The sequence below is a fragment of the Lepus europaeus genome, chromosome 6 (genome assembly GCF_033115175.1).
Source record: "Lepus europaeus isolate LE1 chromosome 6, mLepTim1.pri, whole genome shotgun sequence".
Taxonomy (NCBI): Eukaryota; Metazoa; Chordata; class Mammalia; order Lagomorpha; family Leporidae; genus Lepus; species Lepus europaeus.
In genome coordinates this window covers 123,196,589-123,219,748 of record NC_084832.1, presented here as the reverse complement: position 1 = coordinate 123,219,748, position 23,160 = coordinate 123,196,589, and the positions used below count along the sequence as shown (strand labels likewise).

General features: G+C 48.1%; 1 protein-coding gene across 5 annotated transcripts in view; it reads right to left on the bottom strand.

The window, feature by feature from the left end:
* BICD1 (BICD cargo adaptor 1) overlaps positions 1-23,160 on the bottom strand; it is a 220,734-nt gene that overhangs the window by 20,589 nt on the left and 176,985 nt on the right. For 2 of the 5 annotated variants that reach the window (XM_062195051.1, XM_062195050.1), the window contains exons 5-8: positions 20,527-21,621; positions 14,323-14,474; positions 10,473-10,790; positions 9,363-9,556 (exon numbers count right to left, since the gene is read on the bottom strand). In XM_062195051.1, coding sequence (XP_062051035.1) covers positions 9,363-9,556; positions 10,473-10,790; positions 14,323-14,474; positions 20,527-21,621 — 1,759 coding nt within the window. Of the gene's footprint in view, positions 1-9,362; positions 9,557-9,843; positions 10,273-10,472; positions 10,791-14,322; positions 14,475-20,526; positions 21,622-23,160 lie in introns of those variants that run through there. The other 3 variants (XM_062195047.1, XM_062195048.1, XM_062195049.1) reach the window with 2 other exon arrangements.

Below are 23,160 nucleotides of genomic sequence, written 5' to 3'. Positions count from 1 at the left end.
AGGCTGGCCTGGAAGTACAGAGTAGCCAGGCCTGGAACCAGTGCTCCAGGGAGAGATTTGGGCATCCCAAACAGGGGCTTAACCTGTTATACCACAATACTGGCTGCTTGAATTCCATTTTTCCATGATTTTTTTTAAGTGCCCTTGTGTTACGGCTTTCTCTGAGTAAACTGTCTTACCGTTCTTTGCAAACAAGAAGTGTGTTTGCACGCTACACTCTGGATATAAAACATCGTGCTGCGCCGGTGTTCTTGTGCAGTGGGTTAAGCTGCTGCCTGCGATATCCACACCCATTTCAGAGCGCTGGTTTGAGTCCTGATTCCCCTGCTTTTGACTCCGGCTTCCTGCTAATGCACACCCTGGGACGCAGCAGACGATGACCAAGTGCTGGGGGCCCTGCTACCTATGTGGGAGACATGGATTGAGTTCCCCGCTTCTGGCTGTGGCCTAGCCCAGTCCTGGCTGTTGTAAGCACTTGAGGAGTCAAATGGAAATGGAAATAAATCAATTTATCTTCTCTCTCTGCCTTTCAAGTAGCTCAAAGTAAGTAATAAACATTTTCAAAAGGCATACAAGCAATTCGCATTTATCGGTTTGGAAGAGCATTACTGGAGATGCCATTGTGGCATCACAGGTTAAGCTGTCACCCAGCATCCCAAGAGGGTACCAGTTCAAGTCCCAGCTACTCCACTTGGATCTGGCTCCCTGCTAATGCTCCTGGGAAAGCAGCAGAGGCTGTCCCAAGTACTTGTACCTCTGCCACCCACACAGGAGACCCAAAGGAATTCCAGGCTCTGACTGCTGGCCTGGCTTATCATGGCTGTTGTGGCCATTTGGGGAATGCACCAACAGGTGGAAGATTCTGAGAGTGTGTGTGTGTGTGTGTCTCCATCTTTCTCTGTAATGCTGCCTTTAAATTTTTTTTTTTAGAAAAGAAGAGTATTACTACCAATCAGAAACAAAGCAGAATCAACTTATCACTACCAACATTTCATCAGTTTATGTTTCAGTTTATGTACCATCTTAAATCCTTTAAAATCAGGTATGTATTATCTAACACAAATGGGATTTCTCTGCAGAAACTAAGTCTAGTTAAAACCATGGATAAGTAGGAAAGTCTGGAATCCCTACCAGCTCGAGGTGGGTGCTGAGCCATTAAATTGGGGAGCGCTCCTGTGAGCGCAGGGCACAGGCTGCATTTGAAAGGCCAGGTAAGAAAAACACAACAGGGAAGATCTCTTCAATGACTGCTCCATGGATCAGCTGTTGAGATGATAATACTACGGATATGCTGCGCTAAGTAAATCATGAAAACTAAGTTCATGCACTGCTTTTTACTTTTCCTAATGTGGCTACTTATACAGGATTTAAATTCATGTGGCATTTCTATTGGACAGCTTTGTTCCAAGCATAACATCTCATAACTATCATTTAATTGGCAAAAAAAATTTCTGTCCTGCACGTGGAAACATGTTAAGCTTCCTTTTATTTTTTTGCTAAATTTTTATTTATTTTATTTATTTGAAAAGCAGAGTGACAGAGACAGAAATTTTCCATCTGTTGTTCACTGCTCAAATGCCTGCAACAGCCAGGTCCGGGCCAGGCCAAAGCCAGGAGAAAGAACTCCACTTGGAAGGGAATTAAAAGTAAGTTCATAGTGTAAAAAATTTGGCTGGAAGTGCTTAACTGACCTGGAAATGTTCTGAAATGCTGTTGTGATGCGGATTTTACTATATCACCTACATTCAACCATACCTGACGTGCACTGTTCACGTGGAGCTACTGCGGAAAATGTGGACCAATTACCAATTAACCAGCAAGCGAAGGTCTCCTGTGCCAGCTACTGTGCAAGGTCTTGGAGAAACAACCACCAGGGCGACAGAGCTGCTGCCCTCAGAGAGCTTCCAGCCTCCCGGGGGCCCACAGAGGAGGAAGCAGAGAAGTCTACCCAGACCAGACCTCCTAGTGCTCGCCTATTTACATATGTTATGGCCAATCTGGTTTACATGATTCTCTTTGCAAGAGAAAAAAAGAAAGGATAGGGATAGGGGTAGGGGTATCATCTTAAATTGCTAAAATATTTTCATATGAAACTAGTTATCTGAATGATAAGAAAAACAATGTGCTCAATTTGAGGATACGGAGTACTTATGTGAACAAAGCAAAAATTGAGCTAGTTAGGAAAAATTAGATGAATTCCTATTTTTTTTTTTCAGTTCTAATGGGTGTCTCTCATTATAGCAAGAGGATCTAATGAACAATTATCCCAGATGGTATTCTTATCATTGTATGTTCTAATTCAAGATCATTCTATACTAAAAGATTTCCTCTAAAAACAAAATTAGCATTTGAGGAGATAAAACCAACAAGAAATATGAGGATGTTACACATTTTCACTGTAAAGTAAAACATAACTGGGCTGGAGCTAAGGCGTGGAGGGCTAAGCCTCCACCTGCTGCGCTGGCATCTCATATGGGCGGTGGTTCTAGAACCAGATACTCCTCTTCTGATCTAGCTCTCTGCCATGGCCTGGGAAAACAGTGGAAGTTGGCACAAGTGCTTGGGCCCCTGCACCCACATGGGAGACCTGGAAGAAGCTCCTGGCTCCTGGCTTCACATCTGCCCAGCTCTGGCCATTGTGGCCATATGGGGAGTGAACCAGCAGATGGAAGACCTTTCTCCCTGTCTCCCCTCTGTCTGTAACTCTGCCTCTCAAATAAATAAATAATCTTTAAAAAAATAAATAAAATAAAATAAAACATAGACCCTTACAAGATGCACCATTCACTAAAATTTGGAGATCTGAACCAATTTCTAATTACATACTACACTGGGATAAGACATTCATAGAAAAATACTTTTTTTTTTTTTTTTTTTGACAGGCAGAGTGGACAGTGAGAGAGACAGAGAGAAAGGTCTTCCTTTTGCCATTGGTTCACCCTCCAATGGCACTGCACTGATCCGATGGCAGGAGCCAGGTGCCTATCCTGGTCTCCCATGGGGTGCAGGGCCCAAGCACTTGGGCCATCCTCCACTGCACTCCCTGGCCCTGGCCACAGCAGAGAGCTGGCCTGGAAGAGGGGCAGCCGGGACAGAACCGGCGCCCCGACCGGGACTAGAACCTGGTGTGCCGGCGCCGCAAGACAGAGGATTAGCCTAGTGAGCCGCGGCGCCGGCCAGAAAAGTACATTTTTCAACAAGTGGTTGATAATTTTGTAAATTATTGTTTTTAAATTAAATAATCTTTTTTGCCAAACTAAATCCAATATGCTCTTGCCCGGCATCAGGACATGCTCAGGCCTTCCTTTATAGGAAAGAACTGTGGAATCCATGTGGAGGAAAATCCAAGGGGCCGGCACTATGGCATGCTGGGTAAAGCCACCATCAGCAGCATTGGTCTCCCATACGGGTGCCGGTTCAAGTCCCGGTTGCTCCACTTCAGATCCAGCTCCCTGATAACTGTCTGGGAAAGCAGTGGAAGATGGCCTAAGTGCTGGGGCCCTTGAATGCACGTGGGAGACCCAGACAAAGCTCCTGTCTCCTGGCTTAGGTCTGGCCCAGCCCTGGCTATTGCAGGCATCTGGGGAATGAACTGGCAGATGGAAGATCTCTCTCTCTGTAACTCTTTCAAATAAGCAACCATATATTTCTATATTATATTTAAACATTCATTATTAAATGTTTTAAATATGTAATATATTAAATATATTTATATGATATATAAGTATTATATATTTCTATATTTTCACACACACATATATAACGCCTACACTCACCTACAGGTAACTTAAAAGAACACAGAACAAAACCCAAGCCTAAACAGAGCGCCGTTCATTCCTATGCGTTCAAGAACCGAGTGTTGTGGAATGAGGACGTGCAATGATACCGGGAAGTGGGAACACGTGGCTAGAGAGGTCTCTGCAGGAACAGACGATACTGGGGCTGTCTGTCCGGGAAGGAAGTATTTACCAACTTCCACACACAAAACACGGGGAGACCAGGGAGCACAGGCAGCAGGAGCAGGCTGGGTGCACGCAAGACACCTGGATTTCCAAAGCAGCTGGAATCCTCCCACCAGACGTGACACACGTGAACAGTGACATCTCCCACCAGACGTGACACACGTGAACAGTAACATCTCCCACCAGACGTGACACACGTGAACAGTGACATCTCCCACCAGACGTGACACACGTGAACAGTGACATCTCCCACCAGACGTGACACACGTGAACAGTGACATCTCCCACCAGACGTGACACACGTGAACAGTGACATCTCCCACCAGACGTGACACACGTGAACAGTAACATCTCCCGCCCCTGCTGTCTGCACACTTCACTAGTCTCTGTGCTGTTTCACTTGCACATTTTTTAAAAATTTACTTAACTTTTTATCTGAAAGGCAGAGAGACAGAAACACAGAGCACACACAGAGAGATCTTCCACCTGCTGATTCACTCCTCAAATGCCTACAATGGCTGGGGCTGGACTGTGCCGAAGCCAGGAGCGTGGGACCCAATCCAGGCCTCTCACAGAGTGGCTAGGACTCCAGGGGCTGAGCCATGAGGCTGCCTCTCAGGGGTGTACTAGCAGGAGGCTGGCAGCAGAAGTGGAGCTGTGATCTGGACCCAAGCACTCCAACATGGGACATGGGTGACCCAGGCGGGGTCTTTACTGTTGTGCCAACACCTGCCTCTCTTTTTTTTTTTTTTGGACAGGCAGAGTGGACAGTAGAGGGAGACAGAGAGAAAGGTCTTCCTTTTTGCCGTTGGTTCACCCTCCAATGGCCGCCGCGGTAGGCGCGCTGCGGCCGGCGCACCGCGCTGTTCCGATGGCAGGAGCCAGATGCTTATCCTGGTCTCCCATGGGGTGCAGGGCCCAAGCACTTGGGCCATCCTCCACTGCACTCCCTGGCCACAGCAGAGAGCTGGCCTGGAAGAGGGGCAACCGGGACAGGATCGGTGCCCCGACCGGGACTAGAACCCGGTGTGCCGGCGCCACAAGGCGGAGGATTAGCCTACTGAGCCGCGGCGCCGGCTTGCCTCTCTATCTTACATGTTACTCACATTTGACTTCCACCTTGCTGTGAGGACGGTTTTATAACATGAGAACCTGATTCTAGTCCAGTAGATCAGTTCTGCCTGTGGAACCTGCTCTGCTCTCAGAGATCCGGTCCTCTGTTCCCAGGCCCGTGCCGCCTTTCCAGCGTCACTCCTTGTCCCTTCCAAGTCCTTCCCCAGGTCCTAGCCCAAGCTCAAAACCTTTGCAAAGCTAACCTTTTGTCTTCTAAAGTTCTTCTCCTTACTAACACCTGTCTATCGAGGTCTGGTCACCATTTCGTGGTCAGCACTCACAGCTCATGTGGGAGGACTTCTGAACCCCAAACCTCCTTTATTCCAGGAACATCTCCTGACATCACTCACTGCTTGTCTCCCCTACAAGACTATGTGTGTTTGGGCAACATCACTGTACACCAATTGCAAAAAGTGCCTGGCACACAGTAGGTGCCCAGTAGACACATTTCGTTAAATCCTAATGAATGAGTCAACGAGCCAATGGTTTGATGAAAGACACGTGGTTTGAGCACACGCTCAGGGACACAGGATTTGCAGTACAACAAGCAGACACCGTCCACTTGCTTGGCTTAATGAAATGCGGAGGCCACGCCCACTGCAACCGTGTCTCTGTGTGCTGTTGTCTATCTGAAGTGACCACACGTCTGTGAATGGCTTTAAAACTCAGTCAAAATTCAAATAGCACAGAAAAAAATAATTCAGATTTCTAAACACCACCATTCTCTCACAGTGGTTCAGCAATGGTGCAGAGAAAGAGGTACGGGTGTGGGGAAGAAGGGACCTGAAAAGACGTGAGAGAGCAGATCACTAGGCTGTGACTTCTCCAAGACACACAAACACGCTCTGTGGTGCCTGGAAAGTCTTCCCTGTACAAACGCTGCCATCCGGTCTCCACGACACAGTGACATCCTGTGCCTGTGAATCTCACGGCTTCCGTCTACATACCCTGGCGGGCTGACGGTGATCACCGGTTAAACGGCAGGATCTTGGTTTATTGCTGCTGCTCTACTTGTGTAGGACCAGGATATCTTGGCAAAAGATGAAGGAGCCAGGGACTCTGGGAAGACAGACTATCTGCTGCCTGCTCACCAACTCCCGGATGACGACAGGGCCCCTGGGTTCCAGCGCATCAGAGCCGACAGCACAGACTATGACAGCTAGGATAAGCACACAGCAGACCCTCAAGCCTGGGGTGGGTGGGTGGTCTAGGGATAAAGTCAAGAATAAAAAGCCCACAGGTATGGCCAGGAAGTCTACCGTGCCCGGGGCTGAGGGAGCAGACGCTGAGCCACAGTCAGAGACAAGACCAGAACTTTCCCCCAGAGAGCAGGTCAGCCGGTGCTGGGTTCTCATCAGCCAGCACAGACGTCCTAGGCTTGAGAGCCAGCGCCTTGCTCCAGAGCGATTCTCCAGGAATGAGGCGCTGGGCCTGCGGCATGATGGGCTTTTCTGTGGGCTGGCTCAGAGACGCAGCCACTGTGGAAGCAGCTCCTGAACAGTCAGGAACCCGTTCTGTGCTCTCAGTTGTTGAATGAGAACTACTGACATCCCTCTCAATTCCTCAACCGAGGGATGAAAAAAATTAAATGAATTTCTTGTTTATGTATATAATTATCTCGATGCTCCCCAACAGAAAAACAACACACGTCTGCTTGTTGGATTAATTAAAACCATCTAAAAAACATTAAAACTATATTTTAGAGAACAAAGTTAACCAAAAAACATTCTCATAAATAAATAGGGAATCGTCCCTTAAAAAAGATTAATATATATTGTTACTAGCCAGCACATTTTACAGTAATCAATAATTTATATTAAACTCATGAATAAAAAATGCTCGTAAAAACCACCATGTCCTATGGGCTTAAGACATCTCTTGCAGGCAATCCAAGGCTGAGTTTACATGGTATATTTTCCTTCTCTCAGTTTAATGGAAATACTTTATATAGTAAAAGAATTAGAAATAATAGGGCAGCTAAGGAAAAATAACGTTAAAACTGCAAATATCTATTAAAGGTGTGATTTCTTTGGTACATACAATCAGTTTAGTAATTCATTTCTTTAGGGCCTTTTAGAAAATGCCGCTGCACTGACATGGTAAGCGCTTACGCAGGCCTGCGCTGGTTGATTGCAAGACATAGAGCTGTCCGTTCCTCAAGCTATAGTAAAAATTTCCTTTTCTTTTTTTATTATTTAAACTTGAAATCAATTATAAGAAATATGAGGCTTATTAATATGCTAAGTAGTCATTCAAGTGATTTCCTGGTCTTGTGATGATCCCAGATTCCACCTTATTTTTCGCTCTCATCTTACATACAATTATCGTGTCTAATGCCGTTTTCTGGTATTCCAGAACTAGAGAATTGAAGGCGACAGACTGGTCCCCTCATCTGTGCCTGCTACGCAGTCTGAGAGCTGAAGACGTGTACAGTGTGTGTGCAGGGAGAATCAGAGCAAGTGACGATGACAAGAATGTTTCGTGGGGCTTCCGGTACACTGATGGATCCTTTTTGACAGCAACATCAAAACGGAGCAAAAAACATAAAGATGTTCAACCTGTAACTCATTCTTGAGCAGACACTGAGTAGATGGGATGTTGAATGCATGAGGATGTACCCGGTGGCCTTGGGTGACATAACAAATAATGGAAAACCATCTCAGCGGAGAACTAGAGGGGCAGAAGTGACCAGCTCAGCACCCCCTGCAGTAAAACCTACGGTGACAACAACCTTTGAACACAAAAAAACAATCAGGCAGTAGCATGGTGAAGCTTATGACGCAATGCCAGCAGCTTCCACAATGTAATAATGCTGTAAACACATAGTCATGCAAACAAGAGTCAGCCATACAAAAATGAACAGTTATCATTGTAAATAGTTAATAACAGTTAATATCAATCTTATTGGCATATCATCTTTTTTCAATTGAGATGCAACAGGTGTTATTTATTAATATACCAATTTGCTTTAAAGTTTTTTTTTTTAAATCCACTTGGAATACAAAAAAGAAGGCTGCTGCAGGGTTTGCCTAGGGCAGGTGTCCTGATCAGTCACTGTGACTGAGGTGACTCCCACAGCAGGACACGAAGGACGAAGGCAGACACAGCAGCAGCTGCTCACTTCTTTCAGGAACACGTTCTGGCTACGAGCCGTTCCAGCTCCTGGTCACTCCTGGGCTCCTCGAGCCCTCGGGAATGCCGAGCCTGACTCCCTGAGCTCCGAGTGTGTGCTACATCGCTACACTGTTTAATCCCAGCAAGCAGGCCGATTACCCGAATCAGATAAGGAAAGCATTAGAGCTGAGGTTTCCTAACACGAACGAAAGTAAAACGGAAGGAAATTTTTAAAACCAACTCCACGACAAAGGTGGCAGATTCCAAGGCGACAGCAGGGGCCAGAAGACAGCAGGAGTGCACTTGGCAGGCTGGGGACTGTGACGGGGAGGGCCGGAGGGTGGGGGGTGGGGGGATGTGGTGAACTGCAGAGCATACAACTCAGGAATGCAGACCTGGGCTGCCAGAAGTTCAGAAGCTTTCGAGAGAGACCAGAATTAGAGATGTTCATGGGAAATCTCTGGGATTACAACTGCTGACAGCAACCTGAACTGGTTTTAATAGCCACATGATACATGCCACGGGCACGTCTCAAAAGGATGCTCTCTCTGGCAGAATTACATTTGCTTTATTAGCCATCAATCAGGTTTTCAATTTAGGCCTCTCCTTGGGGAAAAGAGAGAAAGCAACAAACAGAAGCTGAAGCAGACCAGCAGCACAGACGTAAGCATCAATCAGTGGGTGCTTAGAACCTACAAGAATCTCAGTGTTCCTTAGAAAGCAAACCCTGAGGGGATTTCAGTTTTATTTTCTGCGTAACGACTGAGGAGAGCACCTGAGTCCTACCGAAGGGCAGCCTGAGCGGCAAGCTTTAAACTCGGTTCCTCTCTGCCAAAATCATGCCGGAAACACAGCATCTGACCACAGCGGGGTCCCCGTGCGCCACCACATTGCACACAGGGTCCAGAGTCGTGCCCTGCACGGCACCTGGTATTTATGTCCCTCTGCTATCCCACTCCTTCCAACTCCCATCTCCCATTCCTGGTGCGCGAGGGCCAGGGCAGCCCTGGGAACTGCTAAGGAGGGGTGTCTGTGCTGAGGAGCCCCCAGGAGGCCCCGTGCACAGCGCTGGAGCGCCCTCTGTGGGGAGGGCGGGAGCTGTCGGCGGGAAGGGGAGTGCTGTCTGTCCAACTGACCACTTGTACCACATGCACCCAAGGAAAAAATGTTTACCTGGTGGAGCCACGGTTAACCTTTTTTCCTTGCTGAGCCGTTGCCCTTGGAAGAAGTCACCCATGGAAGGGGAGCCCTTCAGAAGCAATGATTCTGTGGAGGTGGGATCAGGGGGAACGCTTAATAAATGCTGCAGGTAGGAAGCCCCTGGCGTCCTGGGACGGCTCTGATCACAAAGGGAAGGTGAAAATTGTCTTGCAGGAGATCCAAGAAAAATACATACAGGAAACAAAAAAGTTTTACTTTAATTACCTTTCCACGCCTCACCAGTGACAACATTATTTATATTGGCATTTATTTAAAATATAATATATATATATATATATATAAATCAAACTTTTTGCTAATTGTTTTTAGTTTTCACATCAGGATACAACCCTGTTTGAAAACAGTTTTGGATGCTGGAAAAGAGATTTTTCAGTTAGACAGTATGAACCACCAAGAGAAAAATATCTGTATTATTTGATTCTTAAAGGACAGTTCCTAAATTAAAAAATTGTATCATTGACTTTGACTGGAAATACAGGGTAAGTAACTCGACAGCCAGAACCCTGGACAAAGGTCACAAAACCAAGTGACTAAATATTTCACGAAAGCTCTCTCTGAGCAATATTCACGTGCCCCATGAAAAAACACAAAAACCTGCTGGTACCCAAGATACAGTTTGCATTCCACCTAAAAAGACGCCCGGTGTCAGCCCGTCTCCGGTGGTGGCGACACGGACAGACCTCTCCCTAAGAACCCATTCATGTCCACGCCCCGTTCAAGAGCAATGAGAACGAGAACCCAGGTGGAACACAGCTCCCTTCCCAGGACGGACCCTTTAGGCTGGAGGTGAGGGAGAGGCTTGCTGATGCACACCAAGAGCAGCGCAGATACGAACAGACACTTGCAAGGGACGAGGCGGGCTCTGGGACAGGGAGGAGTGAGACCATCAGCACAGGCTGTGATCTGGAGGGCCCCGGGCAGACAACCAGCTGGCTCCCGCTCCGTGCCTCCGCTTCCCTCCCCTCCTCCAGCCTCCACCACGGCCACGAGAGCACACAGATTCTCGCAGTGCCCTGACAGCTGGCCACCGCACCCCGCTAATGCCGATCGCTGCACGCATACCTTTTCCTCTGGGTGCCACTGCTGCCCCGAATGCTGGGTGGCTGTGGGCCCTGACTACGCAGGAGGTAAGTGTCTACGGTGGGCGCGGTGACGAGCGCCTCCCCACTTACTTTAGGGCTGCCGAGCTTGCTCTTCCCAAGCTTGCCTTTGCTGCGCCGGGACTGCTCATGATCAAACTCCAGGTCCTCCAGCCGCTGGGTCAGGGCGAGCTTTTGCTGGATAGCCATTCGTAACAAAGTGTTCAGAGTCTTCTTCTCGTCTTCTGCGGCTGCCAACTGGCGCTGCATCTCATCCAGCTGCGTGACATATTCATCACATCTGGACCGAGAGAGAGAGACGGTCAGGGAGGGAAACCTGGAGGCCACATGGGCACTTCCGCTGCAAAGCACGGGCGCCTGCCCTTCCACGCGGGCCCAGTTACCACGTTCAGCTGAGCCCTGACAATACCCGGGTTTATCTTGACTCTTTCAAGGCAGCGAGACCACAGTCGCGTAACGTTTTTTTTTTTTTTTTTTTTTTTAAGATTTTATTTATGTATTTGACAGGTAGAGTTACAGACAGTGAGAGAGAGAGACAGAGAGAAAGGTCTTCCTTCCATTGGTTCACTCCCCAAATGGCCGCCATGGCCGGAACTATGCCGACCCAAAGCCAGGAGCCAGGTGCTTCTCCTGGTCTCCCATGGGGTGCAGGGCCCAAGCACTTGGGCCATCCTCCACTGCCTTCCCGGGCCACAGCAGAGAGCTGGACTGGAAGAGGAGCAGCCGGGACTAGAACCTGGCGCCCATATGGGATGCTGGCGCCGCAGGCAGAGGATTAACCCAGTGAGCCATGGAACCAGCCCCAGTCACGTAACTTTTACTGCAGTATTTCCATGGATGTCCTGCTTTGTTATTAGTTATTGTTAATTTGGTACTATGCCTAATTAACGAATAACACTGCATCACAGGTATGGACGTGTAGGGGAAAGCCAGTACATACACGTGTTCGGTACGATCCAGAGTTTCAGGAACTGACCGGGGGCACTGTGTGTAACAGGGACTACTGTAATGAAGGTGAGTGGGATTTAGGCACTCAGTCTTCCTAGAACAGAATGGCAAGAACCTGCAGTAGAAGAACAACCACAAAGAACAGAGCAGAGAAATGGGGACACTCAGAACAGGCAACCGAAACCCAGGGACACCTGCTGAGGGCGCTGCTTGGCGGCAGCAAATAAGGCAGTCAGGCCTCACGCCCATGCCCAGCTCCTTCCAGGAGGGACAAGTCTATTTCTAGGGCGTAACACTGTATTCTCTGGACCCTTGTGCAAGTTGGCTATGGGCTATGCCCACAGCATCCAAAACAGTCATGCTTACAAAATAACATTTCCTCCTTTATCTCTGGGTATAGGTTTTATTTTAATCTGCTACAGACTGCAGCTGCCCCTGCTGTCCATGGGGCAGATTCGCCCGGATTAGAAAACAATATTTGCAATGAACTTCTCACGCTGCTCAAGGAAGCCAAGATTTGCCCAGGGTTTGATGCAGACAGAGCAGGCTGAGCCGTAGCAGCCGTACCTGCCGTACCTGCCCACCGATCTTTGTTCCCCACCAAAGGTGAACCTGACCCCAGGTGCTTTGAGAAGGAAGCAGCGGGGTGGGAGACCTGCTCACTGGGAGTGTTTTCCTGAGTTCTCTGGCCCACTAAGATACTAATAACAAATACCGTTCATGCTTCTGCGGATCGTGACTTCACAGAGTCACCCAAAATGCATGGTACAGCTTGGTAACCGGCACTGGCCTGGGGCGCTGTAAAGGAGAAACAGGCTCTCTAGCCAAAGAGGCTGAAACGCAGGAGGGGCACCGTGATCTTTAACACTGAATGTTCAGAGGCATAACGGGGATACGTGGGTCAAGAGAATAGTCAGAGCTTAGAAACACACAACGTGAGTCTCAGGACCTAGGACTGATTCTGGCTGTTCAGATAACCACCCTTTAAAAATACTGTGGAGCAGGGCTGCTCCCATACCTGAACAAACGGCTGTGTGAATGGACAGACTGAGACATCAGAAGCCCGGTTAAAGTATTTTTTAAAATTTTCTTCCCAGGCCGGCTCCGTAGCTTAATAGGCTAATCCTCCGCCTTGTGGCGCCGGCACACCGGGTACTAGTCCTGGTCGGGGCACCAGATTCTATCCCGGTTGCCCCTCTTCCAGGCCAGCTCTCTGCTGTGGCCAGGGAGTGCAGTGGAGGATGGCCCAAGTGCTTGGGCCCTGCACCCCATGGGAGACCAGGAGAAGCACCTGGCTCCTGGCTTCGGATCAGCACGATGTACCGGCTGCAGCGGCCATTGGAGGGTGAACCAACAGTAAAAAGGAAGACCTTTCTCTCTGTCTCTCTCTCACTAGCCACTCTGCCTGTCAAAAAAATAAATAAAAATAAAATTTAAAATTTTCTTCCCAAGAGGAAATTTCTGTTTCCTTGGTTCTCGATGCAACCCTGATCTGTTTCATCACAGAGGGGCCGCATCCCATCCCAAATGCTATCATCTCGGGGTCCCTCCAGCCAGTTCCCTGTGTTCCCTCCAGCAGCCTTCCCACCGCCATCTCCCAGCAAGTCAATCACCAAGCTTGCACATTCTCTGAACCAACACACGACCCAGTCCAACAGATTCTAGGAGAATTCTACTAAGCCTAGGCTGTTTTCTTATATGTAAGTTATCCTGAATCTGCAAATACAGCCAGTGATGTTTTGTGAATTTTTTATCACACAACATGCATAATTTCTTTTGGCATGGGAGGATGGAGTGGGCACTGCACTATGACAGCAAAAGACGTATTTCAATAGTATACTGACAACCTCAGGATGCTGAAGCTCTTGAACCAGTACAAGCTTAATGATCGCTTCAAGTCAGAAAATAAAATACAATAGTGCCTCATAATGAAACTGATGGGAGGAGGCAGAAACCAGTATTTGTGTAATTAGCTGGCCTTTGTGAAAAATTTGAACTTATATACAATGTGATATATACATATACACACACACACACATAATTACATCTTAGAAACCAAAATCTAGGGGCCAATGTTGTGGTACAGTGGGTTAACTCAGCGCTTGCAATACCAGCATCCCATATCAGAGAGGCCCGGCTGTCCCACTTCTTATCCAGCTCCCTGCTAATGCACCTGGGGGGCAGTACCAGATGGCCCAAGTGCCTGGGTCGCTGCCACCCATGTGGGAGACCTGGATGCACCCTGGCCCAGCCCTGGATGTTTTGGCCATTTGGGAAGTAAACTACAGAATGGAAGCTCTCTTTCTTCTCTCAATCTCTTTGTGTTTCTCTCTCTCTCTCCCTCTCTGCCTTTAAACAAAAATTTTAAAAACTATAATTTAATTTAACACACAAGGTATTAAAGTCTTTAATTGGCTGCTACGATAAATATTAATCTTGGTAATGAAGGTATCTTCTCACACAATACCAAGGGTAAATAAACACTTTTGATGTATTTTAGTCACAGAAACAGATTTCTATGGTGATAATATGAAATTTAGTTATTTTAGAAAAACATTCTTTTTCCCTACCTGGGTGTGCCTTTTTTGGTCCAGCCCTCTTGGGCACCTAAGCTCTGGAGAAACATCTATTACATGTAGGGAACAGAACTGCCCTAGCCCACGTGGCCAGTGGAGGGCTCCAGAAAGCAGCACTGGTGGTTCCGGTTCAGAAGGTGGAAGTGGAAGGCCAAGTGCTCTCCCCACACTTCATGGTCCTGGGCCATGCACCAATACACTCAGCACCCAGGAAACGAGGACACACTGGGTGACTTCCAAGACTTCCCCACAGGACCACACCCAACTTTAGGAAGGCAAAGTGGTTACCTTGTTGCGAACATCGCTCTCAGGGATGAGAAAGTCGCAGCGTCCTCTTTCAAAGCCTTCAGTTCGTTCCGAAGCTTGGTCATGGTTTCCGTCACCATCGCCTTTTCATTTTCATACTTGTTCTTGAGATTCGCGAGTGCCACCTCGGCTGTCTGCAGCAGAAACAGCACGGGGCTTACAAGGTGCACGCCAGGGCCACCCGCCCCGAAGACCTCTGCCTATCGCTACCTTTCTCAAGTGGAAAACAGACTGGTTCAGTTAAATATTATTTAAAAGGCAGAGAGAGAGAGACAGAGACAGAGAAAGAGACCTTCCATTCACTGGTTCACTCCCCAAATGCCTGCCAGGAGCCCAGAACTCCATCCGGGTCTCCCACAAGAGCGGCTGGCACCCAAGTACTTTAGCAGTGCCTGTTGCCTCCAAGGATGTATTGGCAGGAATCTGGATCAGAAGTGAAACAGCCAGGACAAGAATCAGACACCCTGATTTGGATACTCTCAAGCAGCGTCTTAACCTGCTGCATCACAAGGCCACCCTGGTTGAGTTAAACTCTACATAAACATATTCTGGACATAGGAAAGCTTTTCTTTAAGGTCTCACTGTGTTGTGCATCCATTAAAGTAGATAAATTGTCCTAGAAGTCAGCCCAGAGCCAGAATCAGACTCAGGAGCTCAGTCGTCCAACACACATTTAACAGATTGCGAGAGCTACGAGATTTGAAGACACAGATGAAGACAAGATGTAGCTTGACACAGAACTACCTGATCAAGAGAACAGCAGACCTGGCAGGTGTGGGGAGTGACTGACCTGTCACTCAGGAGGCGCACATTCCATACTGGAGAGCTTCGTTTGAGCTCTGGCTACTCTGCACGTTCAATGCAGCTTCCTGCTAGTGCACCTGGGAAGGCAGCAGGTGATGGCTGAAGTACTTGGGTCCCTGCCACCCTTGCAGGAGAGTCAGATGGAATTCCAGGCTCCTGGCTTCAGCCTGGCCCAGCCCCAGCTGTTGTGGGCATCTGGGTGTTAGGTAGGAAGTCAGAAATGATCCAAAGGAAATGACATCTAGGTCCAGCATCCGCATCTCAAAGTCATCCCAATAACCTTCCAGGTACAGCCCAGTATTTGCACTTCAAACCAGGTCCTGCCCAGATCCTGATGACCTTCCAGGGGGTCCTGCCCCTTCTACCTGATAAACATCCTTCCTCTAAGGCGGGGCGAAGTTAGCCAGGCTTCCCCTGTCTGATAACTTCAGGGGGAAAACTCAGAAAGGAATTTTTCATATTTACATCCAACAAGTCCTTTGTTCAGGAAGAGAAGAAGGAGACGGGGAGGGAAGGCAAGACCCATCCCCTTAAAAGCCCCAGCCTAAATGTGAATTGCGCACTCTCTCAGGTCCTGTCTGGAGAGGCGCCCATCCGTTCTTATGGATGTCCCGACCCTAATACACCTTGCTTCTTTGCTTCCCACTACTCTCTGCCTCACGCCTGAATTCTTTCTTGCGTGAAAATAAGGATCCTTTGCTTTTCCGGTAACATGGGGAGTGAACTAGCACATGGAAGATAGATTGATTTCTCTCTCTCTCTCTCTCTGTCCCTTTCTCTACTTTAAAATAAGTAAATAAATCTTTAAAAAAGAAATTAGCAAGAAAGCATAACTTCCAACTGAAATATGCTAGAATTCAAGTATTTTTGTGTCACTTGCACTCTGAGGGTGTGAAACATTAATAAAAGACACAGATCACTGTAATTTATAACATGAGTATATGAGAAGCCATAAATCCATGCTCTATGTCTCAGAAAAAGAACTGAAAAAAAAAAAAAAAACCTATCATTTTCTAAGTCTTTGTATACAACTTGTTCAAAGTCACGAACTGCAGTCAAATTGAATTCTTCATAATCTCCATAAAAGCAGAAATTCTATGACACTGGACGAACTGAATTATTTCTTTTTCCCACATTCAGGGACATGGGAATGTCTGAAGGTCTTGGAATCACTAGTGCTTCCAATCAGAGCCAGCCTGGCACACAGTGGGAAGTGAGACACACACACACTGAATCAGGGCACAAAACCAGCAAATCCTCAGTGACTGCTTGTCTGAGGCACAGCACATGGTATGCATCTGGGATTCAAACCAGACACACAGTTTTTACATAAGGTAGTCCAGACATAGAAAAAACATCTAACACCCAAAGAAAAAGCCCGTCACTAGTAAGAAAGCCCTATCACTGATGGGATTGACCAGGAAGACCACCCTGGCTTTTAATGTGTCATCTGACGTGGATAACTTCAACTTCCTTACACAAACTGCTGAGGTCTGTAGACACAGATGGCTGCCCTGTTTTTGTTTTTTTTTTTTTTTGACAGGCAGAGTGGACAGTGAGAGAGAGACAGAGAGAAAGGTCTTCCTTTTGCCGTTGGTTCACCCTCCAATGGCCGCCACGGTAGGCGCGCTGCGGCCAGCGCACTGCGCTGATCCGATGGCAGGAGCCAGGTGCTTCTCCTGGTCTCCCATGGGGTGCAGGGCCCAAGGACTTGGGCCATCCTCCACTGCACTCCCTGGCCACAGCAGAGAGCTGGCCTGGAAGAGGGGCAACCGGGACAGGATCAGTGCCCCGACCGGGACTAGAACCCGGTGTGCCGGCGCCGCAAGGCGGAGGATTAGCCTAGTGAGCCGCGGCGCCGGCCTGCCCTGTTTTAATGAACCCAATGGCAGTGTTAGGTAGGAAGCCAGAAATTGAGCCTATGTGTGTGTGAGACAGGCCCGAAGACCAGCACCTACTGCGGAAGCTCCAGAAGCCCAGCATCTTGCACTTCAAGGTCCTGCGCAGACCCTGATGACCTCCCAGGTGGTCCCAGCCCTTCATCCAAGGAAAGCTCCTGGGAGAACTCTCTCTCCTCAGGACCAAAGGGGTTACCTGATAACATGGGGCAATAAAACCTTCACAGACACCCTAAGGGAAGACCCCCTACTCTGTCAGCGAGCCAGCAAACTGGGGAGGAATTTGTTAATTTTTACCCAACAAACCCTTCTGCCAGGACTCTCCATCCTTTGTCCTAGAAGATGGGGGGAGGTGGGTAAACAGACTCCCTTAAAAACCTAGGACTGCACGCTCAGCCCTCTGCCTCTCCGCTGAGCCTCCGGCCTGGCCTCCCCAAATTGCCACAAGAGCTGGGACTGGTCCAGCCCAAAGCCAGGAGTCCAGAACTTCACTGGGGCCTCCCACTTACACAGCAGGGGCCAAGCACTGGACCATCCTCCACTGCTTTCTAAGGGACACTGGCAGAGAGCTGGGTAGGAGGTGGAGCACCTGGAATATGGTTGATGCTCCAGTATGGGACACAGGCAAGTCACAAGTACATCACAAGCAGTGGCTTAACCCACTGTGCCACAGTACTGGCCGCAGCTGTTGAGTTTTTTAAAAGTTTAGATACATATTCTTTTAGAACAGATCTTTAAGTTCTGAAAATGCAGATGCAACACATATGCTAAGCCACAGAGTGACACGGTCAGCGTCTAGAGGGAGGACCAGGGGAGATGACAGAGGACACGATCTGACAGAACAAGGTAACGCAGAGTAGCTGTGACCCATCAGCACATTTGCTGATGTCTGCACTCACTACGTTCTCCAAAGCCAGCTTCATAAATAACGTTTTTTTAAAAAATCAAATTTCTAGCCACAGAGACCTCCCTGAAGCCACCACCCTGTTTCGTCTCACTGGTTCCTCTTGCCTTCTGGGCTTTCTGTCTCCTTCTTGTCCTTGGGGGACAAACCCAGGTGTGACAGCATTGGTGACGTCTTTCCTTAGGAAACACAGACAGCTTCCTCTGCAACGCCCCCATAACCTGGACATGAGCACGTGGGATGTCCGACTGCAAGTGTGTGTCTGTGTTCTGCCACCCTCCACGGCCCGGAGTCCTCTTGGGGAAGCCAGGGGCCATGCATTTGCTTTCTTTGGTTCTTGAGCGGCAGGCACAGCTTAGGATATGAAATGGGGCTCCATCCACGCTTGCTTATTTTGTCAGAAGACTCTATCGACCAAAAAAGCCTCAAGTGCGATAAAAAGTGTGACGAGAACACAGAATGCCTACTTTAACACAGGAAGATTCCTGTCCTCCCCATACCACAAAATTCTCCTCTTGGCCTTCATAAATAGCATTTCACAGTGTCTAAATATAATGCATGACATCTGCTGATACTGATGCTATTTATGGCACATCAGCACCAAAAAACAGACCTAACGTCATTCAAATGTAGGAGGGGTCTTCAATAAGTTCACGGAAGATGCATATGATGGAGACACTACACGTCAATTTCAATCTTTTATTCCAAGATAAATGCATCTTTTAATTCCATTTTCTCACACACTCTTTGAAGTGCTCTCCTGGGACAAATGCATGGCTAGAAATGTGTTTTCTTCTCATTTTTTACTGAGACCATGTGGGCTGTGTCTCTCATGTAATGCAAATGCTACCACAAAGTACTGTGCAAAGAAAAACTCAGCTCGTGAGGCTTCCATCTGTTGGAATTCCGACAGCATGGTTTATATCCCTCCAAAACCCTGGGCAGTTCTGTCCAGTAACTCATTAGCCGATGCCTAGTAGTTTAGTTTTGCATCCCTACTTTCTACCTCCCATGGAGTAAGGGATGGAGAATGCCTGCTCAGCAAGGAGTCTCTCCAGGCATCCTAATTTACAGCTCTGCTTCAGTGCTGGGCTGTGACTATTCAGCCCTCAGGAAGAAGCCTTGACCAAGAATGCTGCAGGATGGTGCGTGGGGTTATAAAAGAGGCTAAGAAATTCCTCTACTGTGGCCTAAACTGGAATCAGATCCCTTAGATTCTACATTCACCCAAATCACATTTACTTCCTCAGGGTGACAAAACAAAGCTCCGTTTTGATCTTGGAGTTTATATAAAACACGTGCACAGTGCGAGTGATATTACCGCTGGTGGAACAGCCCTCTGATTTGTCTCCAGGGACTGGGAACTGGAGGTGAGGAGTAGAACGCTGCCTGGTAGATGACTTCACAACAGTGTTGCCCCCCTCCCCCCGCCCCGGCCCCCAATGAGGGCAAAAGCAAAACGCGTCTGGATCTGAAGCAACTTCATTCTCCAGTGAGCAACAGCACCAGCCCTATGCTCACCAGCACTGCCTGCACTTGCACAAGGGCACCTGACGCCTGTTGCTTCTCATTCCGCTGTGCAGTCACTCGGCCCCATTCTCAAATCCGTGCTTCCAGGCTATCTTCCAGAGCAATAACCGAACAGAAGTTAACAGTATTTCTCCCATACGTCATAGCACTTCCACCGAGGCTCGACTCAAGGACAGAAAATATATTCAGACATCAGGGAGCCCAGGAAATCAATCAGGTAGGTTCGTGTTGTAACATTCCTACTCATTCCTCAAAGACAGAGTTATGGTCAGGAAAAACTCCCTATTGCTTAAGCTCTGATTCAGGTGAATTAACATTGCAACTGACCCCAGATTTCAGGTATGTGGCCACTGGTAGAGCTAGGGCTCATATACTCTCTCTCCGTGTTGTTAACAGGGCTCCACACTGTTTACCTACTGGTAACAGTCTGCCCCCTTTTGTTTCTCTCTCTCATTCCACCCCACCCCCACCCTCTGACCTGTCATCCATGAGCCCCTCACTCAATGGTTTCTCTAAGTCTAGGACAAAGGGCATGGCATGCCTTTCCTATCTGGCTATGCATCTTGAACCTAAACAGCTCTCACCCCCTCAACCCCCTCACTTCCTCAACTCCCCAACCCCTGCTCCAAAGCTGGGTCCTGGCTATCAGCTCTCAGACTCCTGCATCGTGTCTGGCTGATACTGTGCTGCGTGCTCTAGCCGCCTGCCAGCGCAGCTGTCTCTCCGGATGGTGCAAGCTGCTACACCAGCCCACACCAGCTCTGGCTTCCATACTTAGTTAGCATTGCCCAGGCTGCCTATCTACCCCTGCACCTGCTCCATTTCTGTTCCTGCTTCAACATTCTCTGCTCTTCCTCCACCAAGCTGGGCACACCTGCTCCTCCTACCTCACCCATCCACTCAGGAAAATCACCACATTCGGATGTGGCCCCTGGCCATGGTCTGCGGTATCCTCCCACTGCCCAGGAATCTGAACTCTCATCTTGAGCACAGCGGATACTCCATAGTCACAGAATCAACGAGTTAAGGCAGCTCTGTGGAGCAGGTTACCTGCTTGTTGGCTTTCAACACTGCCCGCAGCGTGGCGATCTGCTCCCGTTTGGTGCTCAGCAGGGACTTGAGCTTGAGGATCTCCTCCATTAAGGCCTCCTTGTCTTTATCAATCATGGGGGCCAGCTCCCGGGCCGCTGCTCTTTGGCGAGAGAGTTGCAAGGACCGGTCCACAGCCTTCTGCAGGTGCTTGATTTGGTCCCGGATGATGGCATTGAGGTTGTAGATGTTCATTGGCTCTTTGCGGATGTCGCTCGTGTCCAATACTGGAGATGACGGTGGGGCAGTGATGACAGGAGAGATGGTGGGGGTCTTGGTTGGACTGGGTTCTTTGCTGGCCTCTGTGTTGTCTTTAGAAACTGGTTCAGATGAGGTCCTTGTTTCTACAGGGGACGACACACCCCGCCTGGCCAGTCGTGGCGACAAGAGTCCCCTGGGGTCGTCGGGCCCCTTGAGGCTGCCGCTGCGGGTGACTCTGCTCTGCCTGTAGTAGTCCAGCATGACCCTGTTGGGGGTCTCATTGTTACACAGACACACGTGGTGGTACAGCTGAGCCAGCTCCTCACTGAACGTCACCAGCTCGTCCTGGGCTGTGTTGAGGGTATTGTGATTTTCGTTGGCGACGCTGGTCATCTTCTGCAGCTCCTTTTCCATGTGGGCCATCTTCTCGCCGCTCTCCTTGGTGGTCTTCTCAAGGCTCGTCACCTGCTCATCATACATCTGGATCTTGCTCTCGTACTTGGCCTTCTCTTCGGTGTAGTTCTCTACCGATTTGTTGTATTTCTCCTTCAAAGCCTTAATTTCTGCTTTCAAATCGATCACCTCGGTCACTGCCACCCTGTATTTGCACTCGAGGATCTCTAAGCCATTGATGTCCACCTCGTAGTCGTGGGCCTCCTCCCCCGAGTCCCGGCCCTTCTCCCCGTCCAGCTCGGCCCGGAACTCCTTGCTGCTCTGCAGGCCCCTCATGGCGTTCACGTGCTCCGTGAGCCGGTGCACCCGCTCGTGCTGCTCCGTCAGCGCCCCCTTCGTGTGCTCCAGCTGTGTCTGCGACTCCTGCAGGTTGGCCAGAAGGATGGCCTTTTCCCGCTCCACCTGCAACAGCGAAAGACAACCTCTGAACGACTTCAGCACGAGGCAGCGGGGACCATAACCCACTCACAGCCGAGCAAGGGCACACGTACAACCCCTGCCCCGGAGCCAACAGCCCCATTATTTCAAATTAAACTGCAGTGTGTGTTTTATTTCAGCAGTTCTGGTAAGTCAATCTAAAAATACATCAGTCATAATAGGGTACTTGAGGAGTAGCCAAGCTAGCTGAATGTTTTATGAGGGTGATGAGAAATTTGCTAAACATTCTAATACTGGCATTGTATGTAAGCTCAGTGAACACGGACTGCAGGAGTTTTGCTGTTTTTTCCCTTGAAAATTAAATGAATTTTCCTCTGAACAGTCTACATACTATTTGACTTATAACATGATTACAGGTAAAATGTTTCCAAAAAGCCCTTCAGTAGGAAAAGGCTGGGGATAAAATTAGATTTAAAAAATGTGCTGTGTCACAGGTTTCTTTTAGATGTAAAAGCGTTATGATAAATGAGGTGATGGCTTTAGAAGTTTGTATGTACCCTGCTGGTTCATTTCTGACATAAACATTTTCTAAGTCTAAAAGGATAAATACATCTCCAAAAAGCATCAAAGAGAGCATCATTCGTGTGTGCACATCCCATACCCATTTCTGATGGAATCAAGAAACCGGCACCCAAATTTTATATATATTCCACTCCCTCTCCCCAGACCACCCCCCACACACACAGAGAAAAAAGGAAAGAAAAAGAGAATGATTAGTAACTCACAGATAATCTTCTAAAACTCTGTTATTATATTTTCATCTAATGATTAATCTTAGAGTACCTTAAGTCACATCTGGATTTTAAAGGCTAGGGGCTTAACCTAAGATTCATTGTGCTTTGAATTCATAAATGCAGAGCATTTTAAGGTTTAAAATTACTATACATTTTAAATGTTTCTATTTTAATCTCCACTGTGAAGATCTTATCCAAGAGAGACTGGCGGAGTTAATTATAGTCTTCTATAGTGACTAAAGATAGCTGCCTTATTTCACTTCCTTCCTACAATCTTCATCTTTTATCTGGAACCCAGGGTTTTGTTTCTTCAGAGCACGGCTGGCTATTTTGTCAGAAAACCTGAACGCAATATTCATAAACTGTTTAGTACAGGTATACAGTATATATTAACCATTAGTATTGTTGTTACCATATCCCACATAAAACAGTTTTCACATTTCACAAAATGTCTTTTACAAAAATGCTTTGCTTTAAACTCTTATAGAATGTATAGCAAATTACCATTAACAGCACCTTTTGAAGAAATTACATTTATTTATAGTAAAGGCAGAGAGATAAAGACACAGACAGAGAGAAGGGAGTACGGGGAGTGATGTTTTCTGTTGATTCAGTCCTCAAATGCCCACAACAGCCAGGGCAGAGCCAGGCTGAAGCCAGGCGCCTAGAACTCAACCCAGGGCACTCACGTCGGGGCAGGAACCCAGGCACCTGAGCTGTCACAACTGCCTCCCAGGGTCTCTACCAGTGGAAGCTGCAGTCAGCAGCC